General features: G+C 43.2%; 1 protein-coding gene across 1 annotated transcript; it reads left to right on the top strand.

Annotated features, from left to right (window-relative positions):
• Window positions 1-6370: 6370 nt before the first annotated feature.
• Window positions 6371-18175, top strand: fam171b (family with sequence similarity 171 member B). Its single transcript, XM_006792893.3, has 8 exons — window positions 6371-6755; window positions 7399-7632; window positions 8630-8722; window positions 9837-9995; window positions 10611-10781; window positions 10872-10988; window positions 11078-11201; window positions 12465-18175. Exons 1-8 carry the CDS (start codon window positions 6557-6559, stop codon window positions 13783-13785), a joined length of 2418 nt encoding a protein of 805 aa, XP_006792956.2. The 5' UTR covers window positions 6371-6556; the 3' UTR covers window positions 13786-18175.
• The last annotated feature ends 206 nt before the right edge of the window (window positions 18176-18381 follow it).

Below are 18381 nucleotides of genomic sequence, written 5' to 3' on the forward strand. Positions count from 1 at the left end.
ATAAAATATTCTAAATTAAAGCTGTTTTTGTTTGTTACAGTGTTTCACTCATGCAAAGTGGAACAGACTTCTTCAGCATCACTTAAATTGTGGAAATGGTCAACGCTGCCACCTAGTGGTATAATATTTTAATGGCCCCGGCGGGGGTTTGACTCCACTGAACGGCTACATTGAGATACCCCTGAGTAAGGCACCGTCCCTACACACTGCTCCGCGGGCGCTGCATTGGTGGCTGCCTACTGCTTCAATGGGTGAATGGGTTAAATGCAGAGGAGTAATTTCCATACGGGGACTAACACACAGACACACACACACACACACCTCGCCACCATTAACAGGTTCAGCTCATGGTGTTATTTCTTGTTTTCAGTAGCAACCGATGCCTATGATTGTGCCAGAGCACAATGGGCATTTAAGATTTCACACAGGTGCTTGGTTGTTACAGTCTGGAAATGGAATGAAGGTGAGTGTTATTAACCCTCTGTGTGCGCACCTCCAAATCACATGACTGATTTAAGCTGACATAAAAACAAGCTGCAGCCACGCTGTCTCTATTTCAGCTCGTGTTGAGAGTTCAGACTTCAAAGTGTACACCAGTTTTGAAATTTTCATGATGGGCCACTAAATCCAGAATTATGAAGAAAAAAAAAAAATATATATATATATATATGTATATATGTATATGTATATATGTATATATGTATATATATGTATGTGTATATGTGTATATGTGTATATATGTATATGTATATATATGTGTATATATATGTGTATATATATGTATATGTATATATGTATATGTATATATGTATATGTATATATGTATATGTATATATGTACAGTGGGGCAAAAAAGTATTTAGTCAGCCACCGATTGTGCAAGTTCCCCCACTTAAAATGATGACAGAGGTCAGTAATTTGCACCAGAGGTACACTTCAACTGTGAGAGACAGAATGTGAAAAAAAAATCCATGAATTCACATGGTAGGATTTGTAAAGAATTTATTCGTAAATCAGGGTGGAAAATAAGTATTTGGTCACCTCAAACAAGGAAAATCCCTGGCTCTCACAGACCTGTAACGTCTTCTGTAAGAAGCTTTTCTGTCCCCCACTCGTTACCTGTATGAATGGCACCTGTTTGACCTCATCATCTGTATAAAAGACACCTGTCCACAGCCTCAACCAGTCAGACTCCAAACTCCGCCATGGCCAAGACCAAAGAGCTTTCGAAGGACACCAGGAAAAGAATTGTAGACCTGCACCAGACTGGGAAGAGTGAATCTACAATAGGCAAGCAGCTTGGTGTGAAAAAATCAACTGTGGGAGCAATCATCAGAAAATGGAAGACATATAAGACCACTGATAATCTCCCTCGATCTGGGGCTCCACGCAAGATCTCATCCCGTGGGGTCAAAATGATCATGAGAACGGTGAGCAAAGATCCCAGAACCACACGGGGGGACCTGGTGAATGACCTGCAGAGAGCTGGGACCAAAGTAACAAAGGTCACCATCAGTAACACACTACAACGGCAGGGAATCAAATCCCGCAGTGCCAGACGTGTTCCGCTGCTGAAGCCAGTGCATGTCCAGGCCCGTCTGAAGTTTGCCAGAGAGCACATGGATGATACAGCAGAGGATTGGGAGAATGTCATGTGGTCAGATGAAACCAAAGTAGAACTTTTTGGTATAAACTCAACTCGTCGTGTTTGGAGGAAGAAGAATACTGAGTTGCATCCCAAGAACACCATACCTACTGTGAAGCATGGGGGTGGAAACATCATGCTATGGGGCTGTTTTTCTGCCAAGGGGACAGGACGACTGATCCGTGTTAAGGACAGAATGAATGGGGCCAAGTATCGTGAGATTTTGAGCCAAAACCTCCTTCCATCAGTGAGAACTTTGAAGATGAAACGAGGCTGGGTCTTCCAACATGACAATGATCCAAAACACACCGCCCGGGCAACAAAGGAGTGGCTCCGTAAGAAGCATTTGAAAGTCCTGGAGTGGCCTAGCCAGTCTCCAGACCTCAACCCCATAGAAAATCTGTGGCGGGAGTTGAAAGTCCGTGTTGCTCGGCGACAGCCCCAAAACATCACTGCTCTTGAGAAGATCTGCATGGAGGAATGGGCCAAAATACCAGCTACTGTGTGTGCAAACCTGGTAAAGACCTATAGTAAACGTTTGACCTCTGTTATTGCCAACAAAGGTTATGTTACAAAGTATTGAGTTGTATTTTTGTTATTGACCAAATACTTATTTTCCACCCTGATTTACGAATAAATTCTTTACAAATCCTACCATGTGAATTCATGGATTTTTTTTTCACATTCTGTCTCTCACAGTTGAAGTGTACCTCTGGTGCAAATTACTGACCTCTGTCATCATTTTAAGTGGGGGAACTTGCACAATCGGTGGCTGACTAAATACTTTTTTGCCCCACTGTATATGTATATGTATATGTATGTATATGTATGTATATGTATATGTATGTATATGTATATGTATATATATGTATATGTATATGTATATGTAAGTGATGCCTTTTTCTATATACTAGAAAGAAGGAACGAAAGAAGAAGAAGAAAGCATTTTCTAAGGACAGTCTGAAAAGTGTAAAGACAAAAAAAGTCACCTCTTTCCTGTTGGTGGAAAAATGTACCCTGTCAACCAATTTTGTAAAAAAAAAATGGCAACATGTGGGATTTGGTTGTTTAGGAAGAGGGGAAAGTTTTGAGAGTGACGGCAGCGAGACAGAGCAAGCGAATTGGAGAGAAAGGTAGAGAGAGCGAGAGATTTGTGACATTTAGTGTGTTATGTAGTCGTTGTTTTGTGTGTTAGTGAGGGTGCTAATGACTGTCACAAAGGCAGATTGCAATGTAAACACTGTCCAGGTGGAAAACAGAAAATGTCCAGTGAGCAGCAGATCCCTGTTGATGTCAGATAATGGCCAGACTGCTTCAAGCTGCTGGTGGTGTAATGATCTAGGGGACATTTTCTTTGGACTGAGCTGAGCATCACTTAAACACACACAGTAGTAGGTGTACCTAATAAAATAACCAGAGAGTACGTCCGTTACAGCTTGTAGAATTATCATTAATTAGTCAGACTTTGGGTCAGCAGCAATAGGCTCCACTCAGTTTCACTGTTGATGTCAGTATTTGCAAATAAAGCCTGAAGTTTTTTTAAATGATCATGTACATGCAGAGTTGTAGTTCCTGATAGTAACCACTAGAGGGCAGTTATCTTGTAACAGGGCAGCAGTGTGATCAACAGAAGTCACCAGAACAATTACTTAAATACTTCTCTGTATTTTGATTGGATTTAAAAGGATCACCTGTGTTCACTGACATTTTTTTTCAAAGAAGTACACTAAACCCAGTCCATAAAGATCCTGAAACACTTCAGCGCTGACCATAAACCCCAAAGGAGAGCATTAAAAAAGCGCCCAATGTCCCAGGTTTTTAGAAGGTTCGGGTTTTCTCAAAGATCCAGAGTCTAAAACTTTGAAAGAAAAAAAATTAAGGTATGACAGCAAAAGAACTCTTAACCTCTGGGTTTAAAAGTCTCACTTTGGATGGAAGGATCTAACAAGTTTAGAATTTTTGAGGTGTCTCCTACATTTTCAAAACCCATCATTCTGAGGAAAAGTCTGACAAGCTTTCAGAGAGAGCTTCTCATCAGATTTCTGAGGCTGATGCCATGGAGTAATGGATCAAGACCACTACAGTGCAGGGTGATACTGACAGTGGGTTTACTCCTATAATAATTTTTATGATCTTACACCCAGTTGAAGGACTTACCAACACTAAGGAACACAGCAAAGAACCAAATGCTCAAGACCTAAACTGAAAATAGACAATAATGGGATCTTTATTCAGGTTCTTTTTGTTAGTCTGGAATTTTAACTTGAATGACCCAAGAAATTCTTATCTGAAACATTCTAAGAAAATAAAGCCTGGACTGATGAACAGTTGGTTGGTAGGTTGACTTTCAAAGACCAAATTCCATCGTTCAGATGAAGAACTTTAGGAAAATGATTTATAAACTCCTCGTGAAACAGCTCTGGTGGCTTGAGCGAGTCTCAACTCCTCAACCTGCTCGGCTCAAGCTCTTACGAGGCTCAGTGGTTCATTATGAAACAACTAAAGTAAATGTTAACTGTTGCTAAGCTCTTTAAGGGGAAGTCTGGGTGTGTGGTCAGATTCACTTGGCTTGTAAAAGTCTGCTTTGAACCATGGAGGTTGTGGAATTGGTTCTTCTGAGAATGGTTAGATTTTTAAAGGTCAGTAAAAGTGAAGATCAACAAGACCACAGTGAGAAGTGTCTTGGTGGTAAGTTTCTGATTTGGAGTCAAGAACATGGTGGTACAGCCCTTTGGTAGATAAAATGCTTATGCATCTGCTGGAAAGGGGCTCAGTTGTAGGTTCAACCCTTTGGTGGATCACTGAATTTTGAAGTTCAATTAAAAAAGAAGAGAAAAGAGCACAGAGAGAAGCTTTTATATCCAGAAACATGCTCCAGGATAGACATTGGGTTGAAGCTCAAAAGATCTGGTTTCACTTCTAGAGACTGAAAGTGCAGAGATTATTCTTGATGGTGGGTTTGGGGCTTCCAAAATAGGTCCTTTCAGTTTATATTTGATTTCTTGGAAACTTAAACACATGTTTTGTTGTATGAGGTAGTAAAGATTGTGTATCTGTGTCTCTGTTGAAAGAGTGTGGGTTTAAATGGACTGGTTCTTATATAGCGCTTTTCTACTCTTCTGAGCACTCAAAGCGCTTTACACAACTTGTGCATTCACCCATTCACACCCATTCGCACAAGCACATTGATCTAAGTGCTTTCTAAGTAACATTCACACACATTCATACTCCGATGGATGCATCGGAGAGCAATTTGGGGTTAATATCTTGCCCAAGGATATTTGGCATGCAGACTAGGGGAAGCCAGGAATCGAACCACCAACCTTCCGATCAGTAGATGACCTGCTCTACCACCTGAGCTACAGCCACCCCATAGTCTATCCATTTAACGTCCACAGCGTCCTAAAACAGACACACCAACACTTGAATTAAAAACAGGCAACAGCCTTTAATTTATTTAAAAAGCTAAAAAAATATATATATATGTGTGTGTGTGTGTATATATATATATATATATATATATATATATATATATATATATATATATATATATATATATATATATATATATATATATATATATATATATATAACGAGAGAAATACAGAAATTATTTAACTGTTGATGATATTTCAAGAAAGTCATGGAAATCCATCACCCAGGTGTTCACAGGTTCAGATTTTCACTTATATTTTAATTTTCAAAACATTCAACTTTTGATTTCATCAGCCGCCCTTCATTTCTTTATATTTTGCTTTCAATGAGTTCAACTTTCTGGTCAGTTTTCAAAGTGCTCTTGAGCAGTAGTTCTCCAGCTTTCTGAAGATCTTTTACTGTGTTTATTTGTGCGTTTGCTGCTTTTTCACTCGTTTTCAGATGGTCGTTTTTGTTATGCCACTTATCACTCAAGCATAAAAAGGCTCCTAAGTTATGGGATGAGCCAGTGTTGTTTCTACACATCTTTAGGCACTTTTTTAAGCAGCCTGTAACAAAAACACATCATTTGTTCCAATTTCTTTGAATCTATGAAAAATACAAAAAAGAACACAAGTCATGTCCTTATAGAAAGAGTGAAGAATCTGACACAGGACCTGATAGATTCATCTGGACCTGATCATCTATTGTTCCTCATCAGAAATGGTCTCAGTGGCTGTCAACAAGCCATTCTTAAGGAAGAGAAACGGAGAGAAAAGGCTGAGGTATGAAAATTATGAAAATCATAAAGGTAGAAACGCCCAAAGAAGAGCTTTGAATGTCCTTCAAGAAGCCTGGAGAACTATTCCTGAAGACTACTTAAAGAAATGACACAAAAGCTGCCTAAGAGAGTTTGCCTTATTTACTGTATTTACATGTATGTTTGAAAACGTGATTTATTTAAAGATGTACATAGCAAAGTATAAAGAATTCCCTGTATGATCCGAAGTGTTGAGTCCCCAGTTTACCGACAGAGGGCCGCGCAGACCCCGATGATGTAACAGCATGTTGGGTCTCATCAGAGATGACGCAGAGAGAGGAGCGCTCACTCTGACACTTTTCCCGCGGTCAGCAGAGACTCTTGTCAAACAGTAACATCCATGAAACGTTAGAAAAAAGCGGCAGTGCTTCTGCTCCGGGTATGTTTACTGATACACGCCCTCATTTTGTTTAATCTCGATTACCGCTCGCATTCCTATAACAGAGTGAGACATCTTTGTCTATATAGACGATCTCGGCCCCACACGCCCAGCCTCAGCACCAGCGCATCTCCTCTCCGCGGGGTGCCTCCTCCTTCTTTCGGCACCAGCATCACAGGAACCCTGACAGACACACAGACGGAGGGAGGGAGGGACGAGGCCTCGGTGATAGCGCTCCCCGCTCCAGAGCTCGGTTCCTCGCGGTCCGTTATGTCTTTGAGCCTGCTCCCCCTCTCGCCATGCCCGCCGCTGAACGCCACCCACCGCCGCTGCTCCTCTTCTTGCCGTCGCTGCTGCTGATCTCCTGCCTGGATGGGGCGGCGAGGGCAGCAGCGGCACTGGAGGAGGGCGGCGGCCTCACGGCCGGGGCCGGAGACCCGTCCGGCACCGACACCGCCGCCTCGGGCCGAGCCGCCACCCTCTCGGCTCTATCAGCAGGTAAACATAAACAAAGAGGAAGGGGGTGTTTGCTGGAGGATGGAGGAGGGGGATGTCATTGTTACTGAAAATGGAAATCAGCTGCAGAGGAAACAGTGGGGCATGACTGATGGTGCAGGTGCGTTAATAAAGGGGGCTTTCTGCAATAAATTAGGAAATCAGGAGCGCACTGATACACTGCTGGACTGGAATCAGACAGTCCAGTGTAATAGGATTAATAGGAGGAATATGGAGGTGTGCAGGATTAGGCTTTTATCTTTTTGGCCTGAGCAGGTAATGTCTTAATGGGAGACAGGAAGAGAGGGGAGTGTGGTAATCCTGTGCTGCTCTGCTGATACAGTAAGTAAAGCTTGTGTTTACATCCTGTCCCTAGTGAACACACAAAGGACAGCTGAGGCTGTGTGTGTGCGTGTGTGTTCGTCAATAACAGCAAACAGCGCATTGTTTATCTGGAAGCTTGTATTTAAAAGTCAGACTGCATCTCCTCTGTGCTGTCGTTCGGTTCCTGGATGTATTTTTCCACCCTCCCCGCAGAAGTGCTCGCCTCATCACTTTTTCATGGCGAGAGAAAGGTTACGGAGCACGCAGGAGGGACACGTGCATCCCAGATCTCCTCTTTTTTACTCTGGCATCTTCTTTGCAGAGCCTCAGTTTGCCCTGAAGGTCCTGGTGAGAGATCTGGTGACCCGCCAGCCCCTGTCGGGGGCTTCGGTGGACGTCTACGTCAATCACACCTTGAGGAGTTCTGCCCAGACCGGGGAGATGGGGGAGGTTCTGCTCTGGGTGACGTACAGCCCGGGCCTCGGTCTGACCCTGCTGGGCAGCATGGGAGGCTATGTGCCCAGCCTGCTCCCCTGGAGCACCAATAAGAGACCAAGTGAGTGACCAGCATAGGTGGGCAGATCGATACAATTACTGATATCAGTACTGGATCAATACTTTATTTCTATCCTCAAAGTTCAGTATGTAGCCCACTGAATTTTATTAAATCATTTTAATTTTCAATTACCAAGTAAATACAGGGCCGATATTACCAATACCAATATTAGTATTGGCAAGTACCAAAATGGTATATCGATACTGGTATTGGTGAGTATTGTTATTGGTCTAAAGTGCTTTAGAGACAGAATTCAGAAAGTGGGCTCACTGCCAACCTAAAAATGACCAAACCAGTAAATCATTTTTTAAAAGGTGACGTAAAAAAACCAAAAACAAGACTGTGGAGCTTACAGTATTGCTAGCACAGTTCCCACACACTCAGACACACACACACACTCGCCTGCATTATTCATTGTCATTATAGATTAATGAAGTGTCAGCGACAACACACAACTTGTCTCTGAGGTTTGTCCACGATGAGGCGATTTATGTTCCCAGTCCAGTGTAACTGAGCGTGGCGTCCTGTGCTCGCCTCATCGATCGCTCTTGGAGTCGAGGTGTCTGCCTCAGGCCGGCATGAGACCTATGCTTGTCTCAGCAAAGTGTCTTTGTCCTGCCAGAGCAGGGGGGTGGTGGGGATGTTTTTATTCTGCTGGCCTTAGTGTGGAGAAGGGGCAAGGGAGCAGGTGGTGATTCAAAGGGAAGTGGGGAGCAGGTGTTATGGAGGAGAAAATGCAGGAAGGGTGGGGGGAACAGTTGAGATCCACTCTGCATTAGCAGAGACGCCTCCCTTTTGTGGTGCTGAGCCAGACAGCTGAACTCTGCTGTGCTCCAATGTTTGGCCGCCCTCTGCTGTTGGATTTGTAGCTCTACAAGCTACCAAACCAACAAACAAACACACCAGCAGATGTTATAGGTCATGAAAACCTGACAGATCGTTGTTGTTCTTCTGTACTTGTGATTGGCTCCTGATCTTTCTCTTTGTCCTGTGGCAGTTTTCTCCTCTGTCACGTTGCTGCTGCTCCCTCACAGTCAGGGGAACATCTGGCTGTATGAAGACTCCGTGCTCATCACCGGGAAGGTACCTGGTGAGTTCCTACACACACACACACACACACACACACACACACACACTGTGTTTAGGCTTTTAGTATTCAATTTACACAGCTTTAAGTAGGCTTTTGAGTGTGTTTGACAGTGTAAAGTGGACACACTTGGCAGAGACACTGAGACGAAACCAGAGGTGTCTAAACATGTGGCTTCAGAGGCTGGAATCGGTCTGCCCAGTGGTACGATTCAGCCCTCTGGATAGTTTGCAAACACTGCGCTGCTGTTCCTGGTTTGGTGCATCAGCCTTACTGCACAGGAGTAAAAATATATCCAGAGTAAACCGTCCCTCTGATGTACTCATTTCTAATTTTGTCTCCCTTGGTCACTCCCAGTGTCCTGTCTTTTTGTCAGCACCACTGTGTCCAAACCATTAACCACCTTTAACTTTCCCTTCCATTCTTGCTGCCCTCTGTCACTCGTCTCCACCCGCTCCACCCTGCCTGTACTCTCTTGTTCACCATCTATTACTTTTGGATGGTTGACTCCAGGTATTTAAACTTGTCCACTGTGACACATGCCTCCCTCTCTAAAATGAATGTAGTGAAGCTGCTTAAGGCTAACTCCTGCAGGTATCACTGCTGTCAACTTTCAGCAAAGACAAATTCCAGATTTCAGACTGCAGAAAACTAAACAAACTGCTTTTCTGCACACAGGCTGCTCTTAGTTTAGTCAGTTTTTAATGTACTTGTGTTCTGTCACTGTGTACAGCAGCCCAGTGGGTGGATGGCAGGGCCCTTCTTCTTTACATTGAAAAGACTTTCATTAGTAAAGTGAACATACTCACTGTATCAACTACCCAGTGAGGGTTCATTTTAGCTAGTTTGCTTCACAGTTAAATCGATAGATTGAAACAGCAGACCAAACTGAGCTGCATGTGGCTACTTTACAAGTGACTTTAGTTCAACTGAAGTCACTTGTAAAGATTATTTGAGTAAAGAGAAGATTCAATTACACCTTTAAAAGGAGGAGCTGTTGTGGAAGTGGTTTGCAAAGCGGCTTGCAGATGTGTAACAAATGTGCAGAAGGCTGAATCGACTTAAAAAGCACACGTGCCCAAATTCCTACTGATAACCTGCCATTTTGTTTTCACAGACAGCTCATCCCAGCCGATGGTGAAGTTCCCAAAGAACATTCTCACGATCCCGGATAAGACCAACATCTCTTCGGTGATGGCGTACCTGACTGTACCACATCCCCACCTGGCGAAGGACTGCACCAACTGCACTCCTGGCTTCATCAGCAACAAATCAGGTAAAGAAAAACATTTCCTGATCAGATTTTTTAAACGTCACAATGACATTTGGTCCAGTTAAAGAGGTACAGAATGAAAGAGATCAATCATGCCTTTGAAAAATGATGTTCCACGTCCCAGAAACCAGTCTGTGGTGCTGAAGGGTCCACACACCCAGCTCACACTCCTTGTCAGTAGTGGGTTAGGGTGGTTCAGGTTTTGATCTACTGCTCCATCTACATCCCAACCTTTACCTCTGGTCATGAAATCTAGGTAAATAATTTAAAAAGTAAGGTCGTGAATACAAGGGGCTGAGGTAAGCTTCCTCTGTAGGGTGGTTCAGCTCAGCCTCAGGGATAGGGTGAGGAACTTTAGGTGGTTTGGGTATCTGGTTAGGATGCTTCTTGGGTGCCTGTCTTTGGAGGTTTTCCAGGAACACCCAACTAGAAGGAGATCCTGGGGTAGACCCAGAACCTGCTGGAGAGATTATATATCTCGTCTGACCTGGGATTGTTTCAGCATTCCCCAGTAGGAACTGGAAAGTGTGACTTTGGAGATGGATGGATGACTTTTTTATTGAGGTACCCAAACAATATGCTTTACCATTTACATTCCTGGCATGGACTGTTTTGCAGTTTTCAGAAGTATTGATCTGAAAGCCGTGGCAGCCATCAGCGTCCTGCTGTACTCTGGTGGCGAGGAGCTACAGGTTCGAGGACCCATCCAGATCAGTCTGCCGCTGGGCCACCACACACACCTCAGGGCCTCTGATACTGTGCCAGCCTGGGCCTTCAACCAGAAGACAGGTAGCAATGCAAATAGCAGCAGAGCAGCTGAATTATGAGACAAAGACCTAAAGAAATTTCCTCTCATGCTATTTTCTTTGCTGTTTGAAGGTGGCTGGGAGAATCATGGTCTGGGAATAGTTAAAACGGTTGGAAATGAGTTGGTTTGGACTTACACCGCTTCCCATCTGGGCTACTGGATCGCCGCCCCTCTGCCTTCATCAAGAGGTAGATACCTCATTGACCTTCATTAACACATGTGAATGCTATTTTTGTTTAGACCTGTTTCACATCTTCTTATACATTTATCCTTTTAGATTATCTGGGACATGCAAACTCTTTGGATTTCCTATCTTACCATACTTACCTGTTGGTAGGAATACTGGGTGGAACTCTGGCCATAGTGATTGGATTTCTGTCCCTGCTCTTGTGCCACTGTGGGTAAGAAACCCTTCTAGAAATGTTTTCAATTGACAGTATATGCAATGCTGATCAACAAGAGGCAGATTAAAAAGGTGTGATCTAAGAGTGCATCCATAGCTTCAAGATTGCCTTCTAATGCATCTCTAAAGAAATCATCTTAGCAGTTTTATTCTTCAGATTTGCCTGCGACTTTGCATACAGAAAATTCCTAACAATCTCAGAAAATGATAAAGCCATACAGAAATAATTACTTCAAGTTATTTCTGCTATGGGTTGTGCTTAGATTTTCACAGGACAATAACAGTATCAGTAAATTTCTCTTTGGCCTAACTGGTTACAATGTCGCTTTAAATTAGGGCTCAAACAATATGGCTCAATATGGCAGTTTTTAGTAATCAAGGAAACAGTTAACAGTTGTTTGGAACAGATATCATTTTGCTATATAAACTAAATACAATTTTTGGGCTCAAAATTTCTAATTAAAACAGAACTTTGTTAGCGTCTGATACCTTACATACAGGGAAGGCTAGGCTAAAGCTGCTAGCTGTAGCCTTAGCTTAGCCTTCTCTGTATATCGCTGCAAAAGATTGCTGGATTATTCAGGTATTTTTAGTAAAAATGGTAAACTATGCATGCTTTTTATCAGTAAAGTAGATCAGAAGACTGTGCAGCTGCAGCACTAGGAGAAATGATTGCCATGCTTGTTGCAACTCCACCATATCAGTTATCTTAACTCTGCACCATAGCACTGTATCAGCATGTTAAAGTACAATTATAAAAGACTGAACAAGGTCCAAACTGGGTCATGCAGCAGGACAATGATCTGAAGCACAGCAGCAAATCTGCAACAGAATGGCTGAAAAACAAAAGAATCAAGTTGCTGCAAGGGCACAGTCAAACTGGGAAACTATACATGATTAAAATTGAAGAGTGCAGGTGCACATTTAGCAGAAAGGATTGCAATGCTAGTCTTAAGAGTGACTAAACAAACTGGACCCCTCACCTTCTACCAAGCTCTTAAGACTAGTATGACCTGGATGACTGAAAACCTAAAAAGACAGATTACAATGCTTGTTGCAACTTTAGCAATATCTTCTGCCAGAGTTATGCTAACTCTCAAGAGCTGCTTAACAAGTAAATGTGCTACTCTGTGTTCGGCTTTGATAGGCTGTTAGTAATGAAATAGTGAAACAGTTCCTACTTTAAAGGTTCTTTGAGTGAGTCTGAAAAGCCTGTAGACCAAAGCTTGTCCCGCTTAACTTTTGCTTCTCCCATGTACAGAGGTTCTTATCGAGAGCCAAGGAGGAGGAGAGCACGTTTTTCCAAATTGACGGTTGTAAAGAAAGACCAAACCACCTCCACCCACATGGAAGAGGGCTTGTTGTTCCGATCTGGCGACAACAGCCTCGCCACCTGCAGCATCCAGTGCGAACCGTCATCTACTCCAAGGCACAAAGCCAACTATAACATCTACGTGGAGGATCCAGGGACTCGTGCCGCGGCACCGCTTTATGAGAACATCACTCCAGATCGGATGAAGGGTCCTCAGCCGCCACCTCACTACATCAACAGTGAAGAGGTGTCTCGATTAAGGGAGAAGTCGGAGCAGAACCGGGCCAACATCAACTGCGACAACTTCTTTCAGGATAAGCTGGTCCATATCTACAACCAGCCAGTGGCTATTATTCCCGCTCCCGAGCTCTTCAGTGCTCAGGATCAGCAGCTACCAGGCTGCAAGTCCGCCACCTTCCCCCGCAACGGAAGTGAGTATGATGCTCACTCAGAGCCTGCAAGTAAAGACAGCTACACCCAGACACTACCCAAAGTTCCTCACCACCACTCACAAGGTGGGAGCAGCCCACAGCAGAGTAGCCAAGATGATCCCCAGCCTCTGGAGACGCCCCCTCAGGGACAAGGCCCTAACAGTGTGTGGGGACGCTACAATAACCTCCTTGAATCCTCCGTCTCTGTGCCTGGGACTCTTAATGAGGCAGCTGGCATGGAGGGCTTCAACACCGGGCACGGCGTGCCCAGTGAGTTGCAGGGGATTTCAGAGCGCACCTTGCTGGAGCTGACGCGTGGCAAGTCCTCGTCGTCTCACCCCAGAGCCTGGTTTGTCTCCTTAGATGGGAAGCCAGCAGCGCAGGTCCGCCACTCCATCATTGAGCTCCAGAGCCACCACCGCCAGCCAAGCAGCAACGACACCAGCCTGGACTCAGGGGTGGACATGAACGAGCCTCAGCAAAGCATCCGCGAGACGGAGCGTGATCGACCTTCTATCAGGGCTTCTTCCCTGCCGCACCACAGCCGTGGCGGGCGGTACGGCGAAGAGCAGGACCTGAGCAGCAGTGAGAGCGGCACCACTGCTACCTGCACACCAGAGGACCCATCCCTGAGGAACATTTTAGATGGGAGCAGTGGGGCCATTCCGAATATTCCTGAAGAGCGTGATGGGATGGATACATCCAGCGCTCAGGAGGACAGTGAATCAAGAGGTACACCACCTCCCCGGCGCCTGAGGAAGGTGAGGGAGAAGGGGAAGACAGAAAAGAGGAGCGCCAAGCACATCCGGGAGGGCAGACCTCTGACCAAGAGAAGCTAAAGCTTCTCAGGCTCATTTCCCCACCCATCAGTGCTTCAGTTAAAATCCAAATTAAGTAATTCATATGAGTTTGTGTTCACACAGGCATTGTTGTTGTTGAGTTCTGTGATTGTACAACTTTGCCAAAGAATGCATAAGCTAGCTCAAGAAATGAATCAGCATCTGTGTCACGTTATGTAGCTGCTGTTAAGACGAGTTTGTGCACCGTGTTCTCTCATTCTCCCAAATCTGACGATCACCAGCGAGATTCCTCACAGCAGATGTCCGTGTGAACACGATGTCCCACAGTATCCGGTTCTGGCATTATAGAGGGTGCCTTCTTACTGCCTGTAATCGTTATATAGGGTTACGCAAAGGTGGTGTGTGTCGATATTTAGTATAAAAAAAATCTGGTGAGTTTGCAGGATGGACACAGATACAGGTCAATGTGTAGTGCACTTATCCTCACCATAAATGCCTGCTGTATATTAAATAAGACGAAGAAGCTTTCCCAGTCCGCAGCACTCACATCTCGCTTTGTATCCTACTGCCTCATTCCACCATAAATGACGCTCTGGGATTTGTTAACTAAACTGAGTGTAAGTAAAAGGAAAACGAGCTTCAGCTTTCCAACTTTTGACTAACTCCAGAACCTTTGGATTGAAATTTTGATGTACATTGTAAAGCAAAGCAAAGCTGCCATTTTGAAGTTCATGTCTGAAGTTTAAGGTTTTTAGCCTACATCTGTTTTTGAATGCATGAAAATGAATGTTTTCACCGTGCGTATGAATATATTTGCATTTTACCGTTAACGGCAATTCATCATAGATTACTTAGAGACTGAATTTTTTCCCCATTTATTTCCATTTACAGTTGTCCACATTTATTTGTATGACAAAACGTGTCAAGACTTGTTTAACGGGATTCGTAAGAGCCCAAAGAATTAGATTAACTATTGGAAACAATCAGTGGTACAGTTGCTACTTTTCTTTGAGGGATACTGTTATAACTATGCTGTTGTCACACAGTGGACAAAGTGGACTTATTGTGCTACCTATTAGGTTTTAATTGATGAGGTCAGTGTATGTCTAAGTAACCTCTGCAAGGAAAAGTGCCGGCTTCAGTCTACTTTAAATACTTGCTTTCAGACAGTTTTTTCTGCTGTTGGCTCTGGATGATGTCAGAGAGTGGGGCTGTCTTTGCCCCACCCACTTGTTGTTCAAACCCTCTGTTTGTTAGTGGAAGCCATTTAGAAGACAAATAGTCTAAGATAGGCTACTGCAGGGCTCAGTATAAGGAATATTTATTATTTTGATCCTTGAATAATGCAAAGCTACTCCAGTAGAGTCCAAGAATAACAACATGGAGATGGTAACGAGCATAGCAAGTCCTCTTTAACTGGAAGAATCTGTTGCTTGCCAATAAATTATGATTTGGTTTACTTTATTCTTAATACCTGAACATCTTTTCGGGTACAGCGTTACCCTTTGAAACTAATTTCTTGACAGCATTGTGCAATTGGTGCCTTGGAGATCTGCTTTTAGCTGTACCTGCATGCCCAAATCTATTTATATATATATATACTCACGCAGTAGGCATCAACATAGGTTTATATTTTCTAGAGGGAGGGAAAAAAATCTGGGTTTGAATGAACGCTTCAGTTTATAATAATGGTTCTCCTCTTTTGGTCCAGAGAGCGCTTCTTTGCTACACTGATATAGTGCAGCTCAACAGAAGGCAAAGCCATTGTAGCGGTCTGTGAGCTAGTTGGTCCGTTGGTAGACCATTTCAACAACTGTTGGTGGTTTACTGTTAGAATGTGTACAGAGGCTCATTGTTTCCTGATACTGTATCACAATTATTTCAATCACAAACGTATTTTCCTCTCCGGTTCACCATAAGGCTGACATTTGGTTGGATGGATAGCCATGTATATTAATGTTCCTCTCAGGATGATTTGTAAGAACTTTGCTGACCCTTAAATTTCCATGCTGCATCATCTTAAAGTCAAAGTCATAGACTGTATAAAAGATGGACGTAGCCACCAGAGCATCATCCATTGGCCTGTTAAGTGCTTCAGTGGATGAGTGTTTTCCCCAGCTGGTTTCAAACATCACAGTGTTTGAAACCAGCTGTGATGTGTAAGGTGTGGATTTGACTGAGAAACTGCTAGCTCAGTATTAAGATTTTTAAAACGAGGTTGGAACGACTATGTTCTGAAACTGGCAACTGTGTCTGTAACTTGTCAACTAGGAACTGTGGGCGGTTTTCTGTAAAGGTTTATATGAACCAAAGTCTTTTTGCAGTCAGAGGACTCGCCCCCTGCTGGATATCAGAATGCACCTTTAAGGCGGTCCTGCATTAGCTTGACTTTGTCCATCCTTTAAACAGTCCATGGTCAAATTTTCAACGGTTCAGTTCCTGCAAAACTAATAATAATGTCTGTTGTACTTTGTGTCTAACCAGCAAATATGAGAAATATTAGCTGAAATAAGATGACTAAGGCCTCATTTACACAAGACGTAGAGAGCTGATGGCGACTGCCTGGCACTGGAAGGCTGCTAGGAAAAAAAAAATTCTCCAACCAAACGAAAACTACATTAAGCTCTCCCATTATTCACTAAGGTTTTCCACAGTGGGCAGTGCCGCATATTTGATTGGGCAGGATACTCTTCCTGATGCAAACCACAAGGTATTTCCTCCTGGTCTTGAACTGGGGGATCTTTTGCTTGTTGTGGGCAGTCGCTGTGGAATCCATTGCTAAGACCAGTGACCCCCTTGTAACTGCCGTTCACTATGGAAAAATGTGTTTTCCCAGATTAGCAAAAGGTTGTTGGAGGTTACTGTTGCTAGGTGAAGCTGGCTGTAACAAGATAGAGGGCTGATTTGGCGCAGAGTTTGCACGGAAGTCTCCACCTGGTTTGCAAACACTTCAAGTCTTGTCAACTACTCACGGAGCGATAGTAAAACTGTGAAGAATAGAGCACAGACTGCCTTTACAGTAAAAGTGTTGCCTTTTGAAATATGTTGGTTCAGCAGCTTTTACTTTGAATGCAAATGTTCTAGGTGGTGCTACACTTGTTCATGTTTAATTACCACTCATTGGCTGACTGGTGAGTGTTTGCAGACAAATTCCATGCAAACTGTGGACGACCGCAGTAATCTGCTAGCGACCAAAGCAATTGTAACAAGGTTTTTGAGGCAGTACCCTGTTTTGCAAACTATTTTACACAACGACAGCCAGCAACCACTCACCAACCAGTCAGGGAATACACATTTTATAAGGGGTGTGCTGACTGGTCTGCGGCCCTACAAGGCATATACATATACTCGCTTAGCATGTTAAGCTTAACTATTGTGACCATATTAGCATGCTAGCATTGAGCTCAGAGGACAACTGGTAGCATAAATCTGAGTACTTGCGCTCTTAATATTTATACAAAGAAGTATTTTAGTGAAATATTGAACAAAAAGGCCAACCATACTATTTCATGCCTTTCCTACTTGGCAGGACAAGGCAGGTTTATCCATGTTTCCAAGAAATCTTCAGTGGGTAAATATGGGTACCCACTGAAGGTCGGGTAAAAACCCACTAAAAGTGGGTAAAAATATCCACAATAAAACATTTAAAACTGTTGAACCATGATACAGTGTGAAAAACAATGGTTCAAATAGCAATATTTTCAAGTAAATTCACTTTTTAAAGAGAACAGTGCAGCAAAGCTTTTACCATAATTAGTCTTCCATCATTTTATGACTCTTTGGATTTCATTCTGTACATTCACGTGTGCTCTTTTGTATGTATATAGTAAAGATTTTATGTACGATGTGACAGTGATTTAAATCATTTGTGCTGTTTTTTTCTACCATCCAGAAGTGGAGATATGCACCGGTTGAATGAAACAGATTTTGAGTGTTTTCCCCCCACAGGATTGTACAAAAAGCCTGAGCTTTGTAATTTTAAATGTAGCAACAAACTGAGCACTTGATCATTCAGTACGCTTACAGCTGAAAATATTTTTCTCCTGCTTGTCATCAGCTTTAAAAAACACGGTACACCCCAGCCTCAGCGGCCACTCGAGGAGTCGTATGTCAACACGTTGTGCTGGTACTTCTTGACGAGCGCAACAACTCCGATCACTGCCACTTCCTGTTTTTGAACGTGATTTGTATTGATTTCCATGTATAGTGTTCCCCTTGTGTTTCTCACTATCGAATCGTCTGATTCTTCCCCAATGGACACCTCTTGTGTTTTTACCTCTGTAATGATGGTAGTGCTGTTAGTCTTGCCTTTTTTGTGCACCAAATTAATAAACTTAGTTGATACCAGTTAGAATTTATGGCTTTTTAATTAATGCTGTGTTGTAAAATACAGAAGGAATACAACTTTGCAAGCAAAAATAAATCTCATACTTGCAGATTCAAGTCTTTTTTCTCTCTTTTTTACTTGATTTTGATTAAGGATTCATCTCCTGATGTTTAAAGAAACTGAAGTGCCTGATAGCACCTCGAAGTGAAGTCTGACTTCGTGGAGGTCTTCCTGTCGCTGGTTCTAAAAATCAGGGGGTTGTAAACAACATATCCATCCAAGGGGCAGGAGTTGGACTTCCAAAGGAT

This window comes from Neolamprologus brichardi, chromosome 23 (assembly GCF_056152115.1).
Source record: "Neolamprologus brichardi isolate AB-2024 chromosome 23, ASM5615211v1, whole genome shotgun sequence".
Taxonomy (NCBI): domain Eukaryota; kingdom Metazoa; phylum Chordata; class Actinopteri; order Cichliformes; family Cichlidae; genus Neolamprologus; species Neolamprologus brichardi.

Excerpts from the sequence above, each read along its gene's own strand:
- fam171b (XM_006792893.3), top strand. The coding sequence starts at position 6,557 with ATGCCCGCCGCTGAACGCCACCCACCGCCGCTGCTCCTCTTCTTGCCG. Across the intron at positions 7,633-8,629 it reads GAGCACCAATAAGAGACCAA|TTTTCTCCTCTGTCACGTTG; the intron begins GTGAGTGACCAG and ends GTCCTGTGGCAG. Across the intron at positions 11,202-12,464 it reads CTGCTCTTGTGCCACTGTGG|AGGTTCTTATCGAGAGCCAA; the intron begins GTAAGAAACCCT and ends TCCCATGTACAG.